At 45.7% G+C, this 15,033-nt stretch overlaps 1 protein-coding gene across 1 annotated transcript in view; it reads right to left on the reverse strand.

Annotated features, from left to right (window-relative positions):
* Positions 1 to 14,031, reverse strand: part of PFDN1 (prefoldin subunit 1) — a 31,345-nt gene extending 17,314 nt beyond the window's left edge. The window contains exons 1-2 of the mRNA XM_059860184.1: positions 13,934 to 14,031; positions 13,571 to 13,737 (exon numbers count right to left, since the gene is read on the reverse strand). Of these exons, the coding sequence (XP_059716167.1) occupies positions 13,571 to 13,737; positions 13,934 to 13,966 (200 nt within the window). The 5' untranslated portion in view covers positions 13,967 to 14,031. The remainder of the gene's footprint in view (positions 1 to 13,570; positions 13,738 to 13,933) is intronic.
* Between the last annotated feature and the right edge of the window lie 1,002 nt (positions 14,032 to 15,033).

Below are 15,033 nucleotides of genomic sequence, written 5' to 3' on the forward strand. Positions count from 1 at the left end.
TTGCAGAGTCATCTCCCACGACAAATGACATTATTAAAGCGTTTGCTCAGTGCCTGGCAAACACAAACACGGATCTGCCACTTGGCTGAAAACCCAGTGCCCTCTGCATCAGTAACCCAGCCAAAAGGAAAAGTACCTGCCACACACATTCCTGAAATGCATGGGAGGAAAACCGTGGATAATTATAATAGGTTTCCAATTAAAGCTCTCTTTGGGGTTGCTATTAACTGAACACAGAAGCGCCTCCTCCTCCTCCCACTTCTTTCCCTGTTCTGCTTCACCTCCTCTTCTCCACAGGAACTTCCGCTACATCTTTTATGTTGCAATTTTCTCAAATCTCTCTCATTTTTTCCCCAGCCTTGGTTCATGCTTATTGCTGGCATCATCTTTGTTCTCTGTCTACTCCTGTTCTTACCAACACAATTCACTAAGAATCTCTTTGTCCCCTCAATCCCACCTTCCTCAGTCAGACTGTCTTTGCCCCCTCAATTCCCCCCTTCCCAATGGGAGGTGTGCCCACCATTCACCTGCACACAGTGGTGATGGTTTGGGGTGCTGGCATACAGCAGACTGCTGAAATAACAACACAGGTGATTTGTGAAAATCAAGTTCAAGACCATCCTTCTAGGAAAGAAGTTATTTTCATTGCTGTTAGATACAGAGCCTGGATCAGGCAGAGAAGAGGCACTTTTCAGGACCACCAGCAAACACATCATTCTGATGCTCTTACCTCAGGCATACAATACCAGAATAAAAATCATCAGCCTTCACACACACCCCCTGTAAACTCAAATTTTGCCTTGCTTCTGCAGTAGCTGCCCTTAGTGAATACCAAAGCTGCAAGATGCCTTCTGTACACAAAGCCATGAGTCCCTTCCCACGTCACTGCTTCCCTGAGCCTGCCTGTGTATGTGAACGTTTCCTGAATTATTTCCTTTTTTTGTGGAAGCAGCAAAGAATACAATCCCTTCTCATTTGCTTCCCCAAATTGTACAGGAAGATTGATCATTTTGGTTTCCCTGACGTCCCTGGTCTAAAAAACAAAGTTCAACAGCAACACAGCTTGAGCAATTTTCCCCAGGCTGCAGCTGGGAATGTCCCTGCTGGGTGACAGGCACTGGGCGATCCCGGCTGGCTCACAACTGCTACAGGCACCAAAACCTCCAACAAACAACTGCCTGACTTCACTTTTATTCTGCAAATGTCAACAGCAGTCATCAGGGAAAATATCCTCCTTCCCACCCTCCTGCAATGCTCTGGCAGACATGCGACAGCAAATTAAAACTGGATGGCTGAAATTAGCACTGACGAGACTTATGCAGGCAGCTGGGCACAAACACAACCACCCTGATTTTGCCTGCTATAAAACAGTGGGATGGAACCTGGGTCTGTTCACACATTTGCTCTAAAGCAAGTCAGATGTCCCTGACCTGGGCAGCAGCATCCTGCAGGTCTTCACCAGCACTGCTTAAAGCCACCCAGCTGAGTTCCCTGACACAGAACCATGGAGCTCTCAGCCTCAAGAGCACAGGTGCCACCCTGGAAGATGCCAAAGGCCAGGTCTTTGAAAACTGAACTGCAAATCCACACCCACAGTTAACTGTTCAAATCTGTGGCTTCGCTTTCCAACACAAGTAGGACTCAAAAACACATCAGTTTTTTAGAGTCTAGTTTGGGATACACACATTATGGAGATCTTGGCCAAAGTTCTTACCTAAGGAAATAATGTGGTTTATGGCAGCACTTGGAAAAAGCAAAAGTTTGTTCTGCTCATTAGGTAAGAAGTGCTGCAGGGCACTTGTAATAAACCAGAATTTAAATTTAATCTAAATTTACATTTTTCCAATTACCCTAAGTAATACATCATTGATGATTTTTAGATTTTTTTCCTCACCAAGCTGGAGAAAGTGTCATTCTGCTGCCTGGTTTCAGTTAGATGTAGTTATTTTATGTACAGATTTCCAAGCTCATGAAAGAAGCACAGTACATTCTGACAACTTAATTCTTCCCTGAGTGAGCTTGTGACCAAGCCTTTCAAACACATGAAGTTAATTCTGTGCCTGGAGGCTCACCACCAGCTGAGAGCTGGCCCCATATGAGAGTCACCGAGCCGAGGAGCCCCCTTCTGCTCAGTGGTGCAGAGTCCAGCAGGTGACACAGCTAATACTGACCCAAGAGCTGCTTTCACAGCTCTGCTGGAGTTCATGGGAGGCTCCAAGCTCCCAGAGTTTGTGTGTTGGACTGGGATGCAGTTTAAGCACTGCTAATCCACAGAAGACAAGCAGCAAACCAAGTCTTCTCCCTGACACAAGAGTTCAGCTGTATTCTCCTGCTCTCAGTGAAACATCACAGCACACACTCACAGACCTGTCAAACATGACACCTACACTATCAACCATGAAACAGTGATTCAGCACCACAGTGGCAATTACAAAGCTTAGTAACAATCATCTCTTCACACAGGAACTTTTTCACCGTTGCTAAATTAACACCAGAAATATCTGGGTCAGAATGGACAAGCTCACCCCATCTCACCTGGCCACCCATCTCAAAGAGAATGGCCACTTAAAATAGGACTTGCTAATAATTTTTCCAGTGTACATAGATCATGGTAAAAACTCAAAGCAAACCAAAGAAAACTAGAAATGAAAGTTGCAGAGGAGGGGGGTCCCTGAGGACAGCAGTGCTCAGCCAAACCTGGGCTGCCAACAAGAACAGCTCCATGGAGCAGAGCTAAGTGGGTGCCAATCGACTGCACCTACAGGCTTGGCCTCACAGTGACTGTTGGTTCTCAAGCGCAATATGGGAACAGAAATAGAGCACAAGTGAACTGAAAGAGAAACCTCACTCTAAATATTCCCACTTGTTTCTATTTTCCTCCCCTTGCTAGCCCCACACCAGGAATTTTGTTTCCCTAAGGCAAAGAAAGTGGTTTATATACACTCTCTGAGGCTCACTGCTAGTTTCTTCTGAAGGGATCTCTTACCCCTTCACAATTCTAATTTTCTATTATGATTTGCATTTGATCAGTGTTTATATTGCACTCCCTGATGCTCTGGCCCAAAAGGCCTTCAGCCTCTTGTCAGGTCAGCAGTGCTGCCCACTTCATCATCTGTCTGCTCCTTTGTGTCACATATACACACCCACAAAGTGATGATGGTCCAGTGTAAGTAATTCCATAACTCAGCCTGTTTGCACCAAAATGTGCTGTTTACTTGACTTTGAGACATAATATTGGATTCTGAAAGATTTGCCTCTTAATGAATGAGGTTATGGAGATGTTTGTTCAGCACATGCCACTCTTCATTATGACATACAAGTCATTAAAGTTATTAAAGGTGGAGTCACAGTGATGCTCATAGTTCAGGTTTTCCATGAAGAATCCCTACTTTCAATTACTTGCAACTGCAACAGACTGCAGCCCTTACAGCTGGAGCTGTCAGTGGTAGGCAGCTGGGCATGAGCAGCCTCTCCTCTGCCCTTAGAGTCAGGAAGTGTGGTCCCAGTGTTTCTCCTGCCTGCCTTGGCTGTGCAAGTGGCTGTTTGTGTTCAAGTATTGAAACCAGGAGGGAAGGAGCCCCACAACAGGCCACAGGACCCCCACACAAACAGTCTGCAAAGAAGCTCTTTCCACTTGGCTCCATGTAGATCTCTGCAAGAATCAGGGTAGCAGGGGAAGCCTCAGCTTTTCCCCTGCCAAGACGGGTACACAGCTCTCTGCCTAATCCCAGACAGAGACAATTTTACAGGTACCTATGTCCAGTGTTATTTTGCCAGAGTAATGATGAATGGCACATCTGTAAGTCCATTCACCTGGCTCCCAGCTCACACAAAGAGCCACTGTAACTTCAGCTACATGGTTCTCATTCCACTTGGGAAACTCTCTACAAAAACTGAAAAGAAAACAAACAATTTTGTGCAAAGCCCTAAACATTATTTTAACGTGTTTACTGTAGTTCTAAACAACCTAACATGTTGTGGTATATCACAGCAGTGTTTACATGGAATGTCCTGCCCCTTGAAACCAAGTGCTTGCCTTAGACCACTCTGTGAGAAAAGTTTGGCTAAGCCCAGTGATGCATTTATCTATTTAAAGACGCTTTTTAATTCTGAACTTGCACTGCTGCTCAAGCTTTGAGCAGACTCAGCAGGGGATTACTGCATTTTAAGTACTGTTCAAAGCCAATGGAAGAAAGGCTTCCAAGGAGCTGATCCCAAGCAATCTAGCTTGATTGAACCAAAACCAGCTGTGCAGAACTGCCAGCACCCAGTAGTCCTCTTCTACTCTCCCAGGATTTGCTGGTGCTTCTGTAAATGATTCTCTACACAGTTCATACCAGGCACAGTTTATACCCCTCCAAATTCCAGTTTTAGTCACTGTAGATGAATTACCCAGCTCCAAACAAGACAAGGAAGTAATATTAAAAAAAAAAAAAAGAAAAAAAAGAAAAATTATCACTAATTATAGCTCGTGCTGCCACCCTTCATGTCTAAGGGTTTCACATTTTTTCAGCCCGATTTTGAATTTCCCATCAACAGATCATATGCCTTAACTAGAGCTGGTTCAGAACAGATGGAGCTTGAACAGATGAGTTGAAGCTTTTCGTATGTTTGCATTTATTTTAGTGGTCAGTCATCCCACTGGGTCACCTCAATATAGCTGACCCTAACTATTCCCCCCGCATACCTTAGAGCAAAACAAATCCCGCAGCTTATGTCGGGAGGATTATACATGAATACATTCCAAGGAGCAGCAGTTTATAGTTCACATGACATTTTACTGCTGCCCTCGCAGAGGTGGATGAGCACCAGGAGCTGTTTGGGCAGGAGACATCCCCAGTGGGCAGCACAACCTGTGCAGAGCCAGCCTGACACACCGGAGCACGCAGAGCCCGGGATTAGTGGCGCTGGACATCGGCCAAACCTCGTCTTATGTAGGCCCCAACAAGGGTAACTTTTACTCAGATGAACGTTTGTAAGCCATAAACCTATTTACTCTAAGGAGCTAAAGGATTTGAACAAAGAATTCCACGCCTCAAACCTCGCTCAAATTCGCTTCCCCAAAGCTCAGCAGGGCTGGCCTGACGCGCCCAGCCCCACGGAGAGGTTTGGGCTGCACTTCAGGCCATGTTTACATTGAGCTTTCACTTTTTTGGGGGGCATCTCTCAATAGCCCCAGCATATTACATTACCTCCAGCCAAGATAGTAACACAGCTTGCAAACAGCAGTTTCTGCATTGCCAGACACTTAACTAGATGGTAGATTTATACCATTGTTCATGTTGGGTTCTTTAAAAAGACATCAGGAATATACCTCTATGTGTGTATTAAATATAGCACAACCCAAAAAAAGAAAATAGTACTGTGGTCTGCTTTTAATGAACATCATAAATTCTTTTTCAAGGCTCAATTGACATAAATGGAATTAAAAAAAAAAAAAAAAGCAAGCAAATGCCTCCTCTCTATCATACAGGAATTCATAACATTTGAGATTAAATCCATGTGGGAAAACAGTGCAAGAACAACAGCAGTTCATGCAATTGAAATCCCCTAGAGTGGTTCTGCCTCACTATATTCCTGATTTAGCGCTTTTGTCTTCTAATTTTGTTTTCATATAATTTGTTAGTATGTAGCACTGATGAGCTGTGGCTTATTTAAGCCAAGGGAACTCAGATGACTACAACATGCCAACCACACATGCACCTCAAATAGATTTTTTGCAGTCTGGGTTGTACCAGAAGCAGAAAGAAGCAGAAAACAGAAAAATTTCTCCAATAATAGGAAGTCAAGATCCATTTCACAAATCTGCTCTATTTTCAAGAATTCCCAACAAATTCCTATGGAAGAATGCTTAACACCAAAAAAAAAAAAAAAAACAAAAAACAAAAAACAAACAAAAAAAGCTACAACACCACATGGATATGCACCAAGGAAAACATAAACAAGCAAACGCTGGTGTAAGCACCCTGGTAAATAATCCTAAAGACATTTATATTTTAACTTTTTTCTTATTGATATATATTCTGTGATCAAAAAGGTGAACTTTGCAGCAACAAATGAAGTGACATGAAGATACTGCTATAGTCTGACAGACAAATGTATGCCCCTCTCAGCAGCAGACCTTCCCAAAGAACCTGTACAGGGAAACTGGCAAAATCAGGATCCACCTTTTTTGAAAAGCAAACCCATCCACAGTTGCAAGAGGGGAAAAGAAAAAAAAGAGAAAAAAGATTTCTGCCTTGCCTGGGAGGAAACCTTTGAAATGCAAGGTGAGGAGGAAGACCCAACTTGTGGGTAAATAGCACAGTCTTGGCTTCTGCACATCCCAAATCCTGCTACAACAAAGCATCAAAGAACTACAGAAAACTTCACAGCAGTGGACACAAAGATAACTGAGCCAAAAGCATTCAAGCATAACACTAATAGACAGATATTTCTGGACTCTGGAGTTAAATTAGCAAGCACTAAAACAACCACACTGCTGTTTCCTAATCAGCAAGTACAAGCTTCTTTTTTTTTTTTTTTCATTTTGCTAAATTGGCCAAAACATTCCGTTAATTCAGCAAATAGTTTTCAAGAAAACAAAGTAAGGATTCAAGACAGAAGTTGTCTTGCATTTGGTTCAAGATTTGATGCAGCACTTTGGTTCTTGCATCTCTGAATTAAACTTGTGTAACATGGAGTTCTCATGCCATGGGATTGGTTTCTTCATATTTAATTCAGTGTTTTAATTCAGTTTCCAGGGGGTCATGAATGAACCTCCCCTTCTTTCAGGCTTTGAACAGTTGACAAGGCCAGCATGTTCAGACTTACATTTATCATTTGTTTTAAGGCTGTTCCACCTAAAATTTGCATCTTATGCTGACATTCACATCCCAGCTCAGAGACTGACTGAGAGCTGTGGGCCCTCAGTACCTTGTCACATCCTGTCCTTCTGGCTGAATATCCACTGACTCCACACCTGGAAGGGCATCTCCAAGCAAGACAGAAATACAGCTGGGACCCTTTTTTGGGGCCAGTGATCTGGCCATTCTTCTCTGCTGCAGGAAAGCCACACCCTCTGTGCTAAACCTAACAGCCCTGTGTTCTGAAAGAAGTGCTCTAGAATTCAGTATTTCTCCAGGGACTCTCACCCTTGATTCCAAAATTTTCTTCGGGAAATGGGGAAGAAATTTCAAAATACAGTACTTTAAATCCACTAAATATTAAAATAAATGGCAATTTCTTGCTGTTTCAGAATACCAGAGGGACATTTTAAGTGCTTGGAGAACTTCAGAAATCAGTCACTCATGTTCCATAATGGTTTTGCAAAGTCATTTGGCACAGCAAGTCACAAAAGCAGGAGCAGTGTAAGCTCCTCAGAACATTCAATACTTGTCTAGCCTATATCCAAACAGAACTCTGAGCCACAGAAGCAAGAGATGGCCTGTATTTGCAAGAGAGCTCAGCCATCCTCTCTCTAGAGGCAGGGACAAAGCCAAGATGCCTTACTACAGCCCAACCTGCAAATGCTGCCCTGAGAGAGCAGGCTTCCTGAAGGCTCTGGCATTTCCATGACAGCACATTGCCTCTGGCTCACAGCACATCAAACTTCCTCTTCTAGCAACAAGGGCAGCCTCAGGAGCACTCAGCCTCCCTTCTGACCCTTATTCTTCTCAGTTTAGATTTCATCTCAAGTTTACTCAGGTAGCTCCTTCCTCTGTGTTGTCTAGGAAACAGATGGAGAAAAAGTTAGGGATAAAGAAAAGAATGGAACAGACTTATGTGAATGTCATAGTCCTAGTCCCAACAGAAAAATGTTCCTAAAGAGTTAAATGTCACCAGGCAAGGGAGACAAGCAAGAGGAAAAGCTGTATGGCTAATCTCCTATCAGGACACCCACGCAGTAGGTGGGGAACTATAACCAACAGATTTATTTCCAGAAGGGATAAGTAAAAGACTTATTTGTATTTTAAATTAGCTATTATTTTTATTTTAAGACCCTTGTTTCTACTCCTTATGTATTTCACAAACACTGACTTATCAGACGTGCCCAAGTTCTCTGCCTAAAGCTGATTCTTTAAAGAAGTGCAGCTGTTTCCTAGAACAGGGCAGATAGACATCTTGCACACAAGCCATGGAAATCTTTTCTTCTCTGACGTTTCAGGAGAAATTATGTAGAGCAGCAGGGCAGAAGAGCTATAACTGGACCAAGATATCCAGGAGATTACAAATGAGCAGCCCTGGGCAGCAGGAATAAGATCAAGAACTAAGTGGGGGCAGGGCAGTGGGGAAGGAATGTGTTTGGAAATGAGATGTCAGTTGGAAAAGCAGCCTGTGCCCAAGAGAACAAGCTCCCTTTCTGAGCTGGAACCAAATTCAAGAGTCCAGATTCCCAGTATCTCACTACTGCCAGCACTAACCACCAAGTCCACGGACCAGCTCCCAATTAACCAGGAAGGGGATGACAAGCTCCTGCCCCTTACTTCACAGACCAAGTCACAGGCAGCAGCACAGAAAACTACTGCATCACCCCTGCACGCATCATTCTCATTTCTGCTTTCCATGACAGCTCTCTAAAAAGATCTTGCAAACTTTCAGGCCCACTCACACAGAACAACACTCTGAAGATCATTGCTCAGGCTGCAACAAAAGTGAGTAGTTCAAAATCGGGAAAAATCTGAAATAAAAACCAACTGTGGGATGGAAAACCTTTTGACTTATGCCCATATAGCCTTTGATTCCTCATGCACCAGCTCCCAACAGCTCGTTCAATGTGCAGCAGCAGTGATCAAGCAGCTGGACACAAATCTTGTTTTCTTCACAGCCCAGTGCCTGATTGAACTTCTCCACACATCAGACTTACTGTGGAAAATAAATCCTCCCTTTTCCAATAGCTACATGAAGGAACTTTAGGTTTATAAACCACAAATTGGCCAGAAAGCAACTCGCTGCTCCCTGGGACTGGTGTCAGCACCTGTCAGCTCCTCGGCAGCCAGGCTCCGGCGCCCAGCCCGCACCGAGCCTTCCCCACAGAGCCAGGCCATGGAGAAGCCACTCAGATTTCACACACCAGCCTATAGTTAGTAACTGAACCATCGAGCCTTGGGTGTCCTTCAGCTCTTTGTGAGATTTTTGCCATGTGAGCAGGAAGCACAGGGCAGCTGCAGTGTTCAGTGCTGGCAGAATCGAACACCTCACACACACACAAACAGTGAAAATGCAGCTCCTGCAGCTTTACCCAGTGACGTGCAGCAGGGAGTGTGCTGCCTTTGGGGGCTCAGGAAAGATCTTACAGTGACTGATGATCTTGTCTCATTTTCAAACAAAACCATGAATCACAGTAAAAGCAAGAATGCATTTAAATCCAAGGAATCATCAAGAACACTTAATTCTCTCTCACGTTTCATATGCATATGGTTCAACCACCAAAAATCTGAACCACTCTTTAAAAAAAAATTTTAAATTCAAAATCATGTTATTACAGCTGTTCCATAAAATACTGTAATGGTACAAAGTCATTTTATAGGGACAGCTGTGATAATATATTATGCTTGCAGAAAATCTTGAGCCAAAAGTTGTGCTAAAGTACTTACTTGATTTTTACTTATATTTTCTCTTTTATGTGTTCTCCCATTAGCTGTACAAGTAAACTGATGATAAAGCAATATCAAACCAAAACTGACTGTCTATTTTGGCACGGCATGAAAATCTGCAGCACTCTCCTCACTGTGCCCCACACCAAGTGCCAGACATTTTTCTCCTGTAAATAAGGATCTTGTCCAGGTTATGGGCTAGAAGAATGTAAAGGGAAAGGTCTGAAATATTCAGACAGAATTCTGAAGCTTAAACTTTCAACATAGTTCTCAAAGCAACACGATGATATCAGTTCACAAATAGCTTAAGCAGAAGTCCAGCACAGTGGTAGCTGTCTCAGGCTACGTAACGGGCCCTTCAAAAAAGTATGAAGTAACAGAACTGAAATGTATTTGGCAAGATGCCACCACCCAGATGAGATCCCAGCCTCACAGATATGTACAGTACACAGCAATTCATCAGCTCATACTATGTGGCACTGACATTTCTTCTGTCAAACCAAAAATAGCTTTAGCAAAAGTAAATTGAGCCCCACGCGTGGAGCCCGGTAAGGCCTTGGCATGTTACACAAACTGCAATACCTCCCAAAAAAAAAACCAAATCAAACTCCAGTTGAGGAACAACAAATGAAACTTTCACATTCATCAGCAGTGAAGGAAAAGCTTTCTGGGAAGGAAGAAGACTCAGGATAGGGATTCAGAAAATAAAAACCACACAACTGCTTTCCAAGTAATGCACAAGGAAGTACCAAAGCAGGCAGGCTTCCTCCCAGGATGCAGCACGTCACCACAGTTTCTCAAGCCTTCAAATTCCACGAAGTATCTTCAAATTCCACCTGGAGTATCTTGTCCTGGAAGGGTACGTGCTAGCCCTTTGCATACAGCCCATCCACCCAAACTGGAGGAAAAACACAGAAACCCTATCAGAGGCCAGATTCTAAGTAGCAGCTTAGATGGGTCTGAGGAAAAAAAAAAAGGAAATTTAAAAAAAAATGTTTAGCACAGGAATAGAAGCACGAAACTCACTTCAAGAATTTAGTTATTCAAGCAGAAGTACCCTGATAATCAGAGTTAACAGTGACTCAAACCTCCACCCTTCCTGGGTAACTGAAACCCTTTAGAGCTTCAGTATTTCCATGCTGGACTATGTAAATGAAATTAAGACATCACAAATACGCCTTTGGTGGCCAAAGAAGGACATGAAGGTGTCCATGAAGGACATCTGCTAGTCCACTTCACAGAACATGGCTTCTATGTCCAGAAGAACCACCAGTGACCATCTCCTTAGGTCTCTAGTGGAACACAAGATGCCAGACTGCCCTTGGATTAAAACTCCTGCTCAAGGGTTGCTTTAGCCTGTTTTGCCAAAAGCCCACATTTCAGCATTAAATTCTCTGCTAGGGCTGGAGTGGGCTTCAGGAAGTTCCTCATGTACTTGGTGCAAGCTCTCTGCACTAGGAAGTGACACAAATCACACCAGTGCATCACGGCCAGTTGGCAGGGTAGCTTCAGCCCCACAGCCAGGACAGGCAGAGCTCACAGAAACACCCTGCCAGGCTTAGGCAGGGAAAAAAAAAGGAAAAAAAAAAAAGAATGAATGAATAGCATTCAGAAGAAGAGCACTCCCTTAATCTGTATTTGCATAGCCACTAATACAACAAAGCCCATGAAGAGTTCAGTTTTTGAAACAATATCACAATGCAAATATTTTCCTGCTGGCGCCTCTGCCATCCCCGAGGAGCCAGAGCTGCCAGCCATGCCTCACACCTGTCTGGTCATGGAAAAGTAAGGAAGAGAGGACTCCCCACAGGTCTGGGGCTCCTGCACACAGCAAGGGTAAGTGGTTTAGCACATCAAGAAGGTGTCTCACTCCCAAGGAGGAGGCAGAAGCAGAAAGCAGGACAATGCACTTCAGACCATGATGAAATAACATCTGCTCCCCACACCTGATTCACAGGCAGGATCACTTAATCATAAAGACCAACACTCTCACATTCTTAAAGTACCTTGAGGGACTTCTCCCATCCAAAGGCACTCTAGACTTTCAAATTCTGAAAAAGCTTTAGAGAAACATGTTGACTTCAGAATTATCTTTTACTCTTCATCTGTCTGCTCTGTGAAGAACCCAAACAGGAAAAAAAAGGCTCTTGAGACATCTCATGACTACTCCAAACACAAGTGTTTGCTACATCTACAGCCTGCCCTGGTCAATCAGTCACCTCTTGCAAGAGTCCAGACTCTGTCTCTTTTTGATGGCATCAGCATCCCCACCAAACCCAATACTAACATTTAACCTACTTGGAAAAGTTTATTTAGTGGGAACCCTGCCACTCTGAACAGCTCCTTTAGCCTGGGTACAACCCCCTGAAACTCTCAGCAAAATGCAAAACACACACCATTCCTGGCTTCCTAGTCCTGCCACCTCCCTACAACTTGGTCTGGAGATTGTGTGGGCTGAGGGATGAGGGCACTTGAAGGCTGATCTGGCTCACTACACTCACTGGTCCTGTGATCAGCCACTCTGACATGAAGAAGGTGGAGTAAACAGGGTGGGGAAGAGGTTGATACAATCTCCCTTTCTGGCAGCAGTCCATGCAGATCCAGTATTTCACAAACCACATCCCGAGTTGGGCAGCCATCATTGTTACCCAACTCACATGAGACAAAATCCATTTCTCAAATCAGAAATGCAGAAATCTAATGTGGTATTTGTCAAGCAAGCACATGTTTCAGATTTGACACCACTTTATATGGTGAAACCTCTCTGTATAAAGACCACTTTATGGGGTCTTCTATCAGAGGCTGCATTGCAGAAATTAATCAGAACACCTCAGCCTGGTTTAAGGTGTTTCTTTTGACAGCCATCCAACACACAGAAGCACATCTTTAAGAGTGCCCTGGGACTACCCATACAAGCCTTATGTTCACTTCCAAGGGTTTGAAAAAAATGCAAACAATCACATTAGATCCATTGCCTGGCATGACACTGCAAAGGACATTTCTGTAAAACATCCGTGCCAGCAAAGCCCTGAGCACAGGAGCTATACACAGGGGGTTTTCAAGGAGTTTGACATAAACTGCACTGGAAATTACTGATGCTGGGCAGATCTGTGAGGGCCTTCCCACAAATGCCATTTGCCATTAGAGTACTGCTCTGCTAGTTGAAATTACAAACTCCCCAGAGGTGCCAGAGGACAGCATCGAGGCCAGGAGTTGAGCCAGCAAGCAAAACCACACCAAGCCAATACAATTTGTAACAGCCCTTTATCAAGGCAGCCAGCACCTAACCCCAAGAGGTAAAGGAATAAGCCTTGCTGCATTCGCAGGCAGATCACTGAAATCAAAAATGAAAGACAATGAGAAAAAGGAAATGAGTGAACATGCTGACAGAAAACTAACATGCTCTTTGTGGAGAGCATCCTGCCCAGGGCAGCATCTTGGAGGCTTCACAGAGCCTCAGGCTGGGGGTCTCAGAAACACAGAATCAATCAGGTTGTAAAACACCCCTGAGGTCACCGAGTGCAACCTGTGACCCAACACCACCTTGTCAACTAGATCATGGAATTAAGTGCCATGTCCAGTCTTTCCTTAAATACCTCCAGGGATGGTGACTTCATCACCTCCCTGGGCAGCCCCTTCCAGTGTTTAATCAGCCTTTCTGTGAAGAAATTCTTCCTAATGACCCACCTAAACCTCCCCTGGTGCAGTTTAAGACTACGTCCTCTCATTACGCGCTCTCTGGGAGAAGAGCTGACAACCACTACGCTCCACTCTCCAATCAGGAAGTTGAAGAAAGCAAGAAGGTTCCCCTCGAGACTCTTTTTCTCCAGGCTGAGCTGCAATAGCTCCTTCAGCCAGTCCTTGTGCTCCAGACCCTTCCCCAGCTGCGTTATCCTTCTGCGGACATGCTCCAGACTCTCACTGTCCTTCCTGAATCGAGGGTCCCCCCTCCCGGCGCACAGAGCCGGGGTGTCCCCCGCCCGGCCGATACTCACATCCGCCCCACGCCCTCGTACATGCGGGTCTCGTCCACCAGCATCATCACCTCCGTGTCGGTGAGGTGCGCGTGCTTCTTGGTCTTGGTGAGCTGCTCGATCTGCAGGTCGGCCAGTTTCACTTTCTGCTGTGTGTCCATCACCTTGGCCTGCAGCTCCGTGAAGGCCTGGCCAGGGGAGAGCGCCGGGGTGAGGAGCGGAGAGGGCACAACCGGCCCCGGGCTGGGGGGACCGGCCGGCGGCGCCGGGACACGGAGGGGTTCACGGAGGAGAACACACAGCGGGCAGGACACACAGTGGAAGGGTGGGACACAAAGAGGGAGCGCACATGAAAGAGAGACACAAGGGCAGGGGGTCTCATACCTTCTTCAGCTCCAGATCCACGGGCGCTGCCATTTTGTCCGCGCACGGCGCATGCGCGGAGGGGCGGGGGCAGTCGGAGCTCCACCCGCGGGCGGGGCGCGCTGTGGGATCGGCACCGAGCGGGCTGTGGGCTGCTGTGGGACGGGCACCGAGTGGGCTGGGGGCTCCCGTGAGGGCTCTTCGCTCCAGGCGTCATCCTGCGGTGCCCTCCGGGGCCGGCTGCACTGGTGGGGCTGTGGGCCCGAGACCAGATCGTCGGGCCGGCCCCGCCTGAGTGTGCCCGGCCCGGGCTGAGGGCGCCGCTCGGGGTTGGAGGAGGGGGAGAACCATCCCTGCCTTCGCTGGGAATCATAGAATGTTAAGGAGCTGGAAAGGACCGTAAAGCTCATCTCATCCCAAGTCCCCTCTATCCTGGGCAGGGACACCTTCCACTAGCCCAGGTTGCTCCAAGTGCCATCCAACCGTGCCTTGGACAGTCCCAGGGATGAGGCAGACACAGCTTCTCTGGGCAACCTGTTTCCATGGAATTTCTTCCATATATCTCACCTAAAATTCCCTTCTTTCAATTTGTGCCTTTTACTCCTTGTCCTGTCACTACAGTTCCTGGTGAGGAGTCCCTCTCTGGCTTCCTTGGAGGCCCCTTCAGACACTGGAAAGTTGCAATGGGTTCTCTACTCAACCTTTTCTTCTCCACCAGCTCTCTCAGTCTGTCTTCATAGGGACGATCCCCCACTCCTCTTACCAACTTTGTGGCTTTCTCTAGACTTGCTCCAGCAGTTCCATATTGTTCTTATGTTGGAGACACCAGAACTGTATGTGGTAGAGGGGAGGAATCACCTTCAACCTGCTGCCCATGGCCCTTCGGATGCAGCCCAGGATCCTGTTGGTTTCTCTCTGCCTCTGTAGCAGAGCCAGCAACTCCCCTGCTCTCGATTCCCCCCAGGGAAGAGGAAAGAACACATTTGGAGGTTGTTTTTACTGCAAAGTAAGGAATCATTCCTGATCACTGCATGAAGTGATGCTTGCTGGAATTACCTCAGCAACAGGAACCTCCAATCCCACCAAGAACAGCTGAGATTCCTTTCAAAATGGGTGTGAGT

Source organism: Haemorhous mexicanus, chromosome 15 (assembly GCF_027477595.1).
Source record: "Haemorhous mexicanus isolate bHaeMex1 chromosome 15, bHaeMex1.pri, whole genome shotgun sequence".
Taxonomy (NCBI): domain Eukaryota; kingdom Metazoa; phylum Chordata; class Aves; order Passeriformes; family Fringillidae; genus Haemorhous; species Haemorhous mexicanus.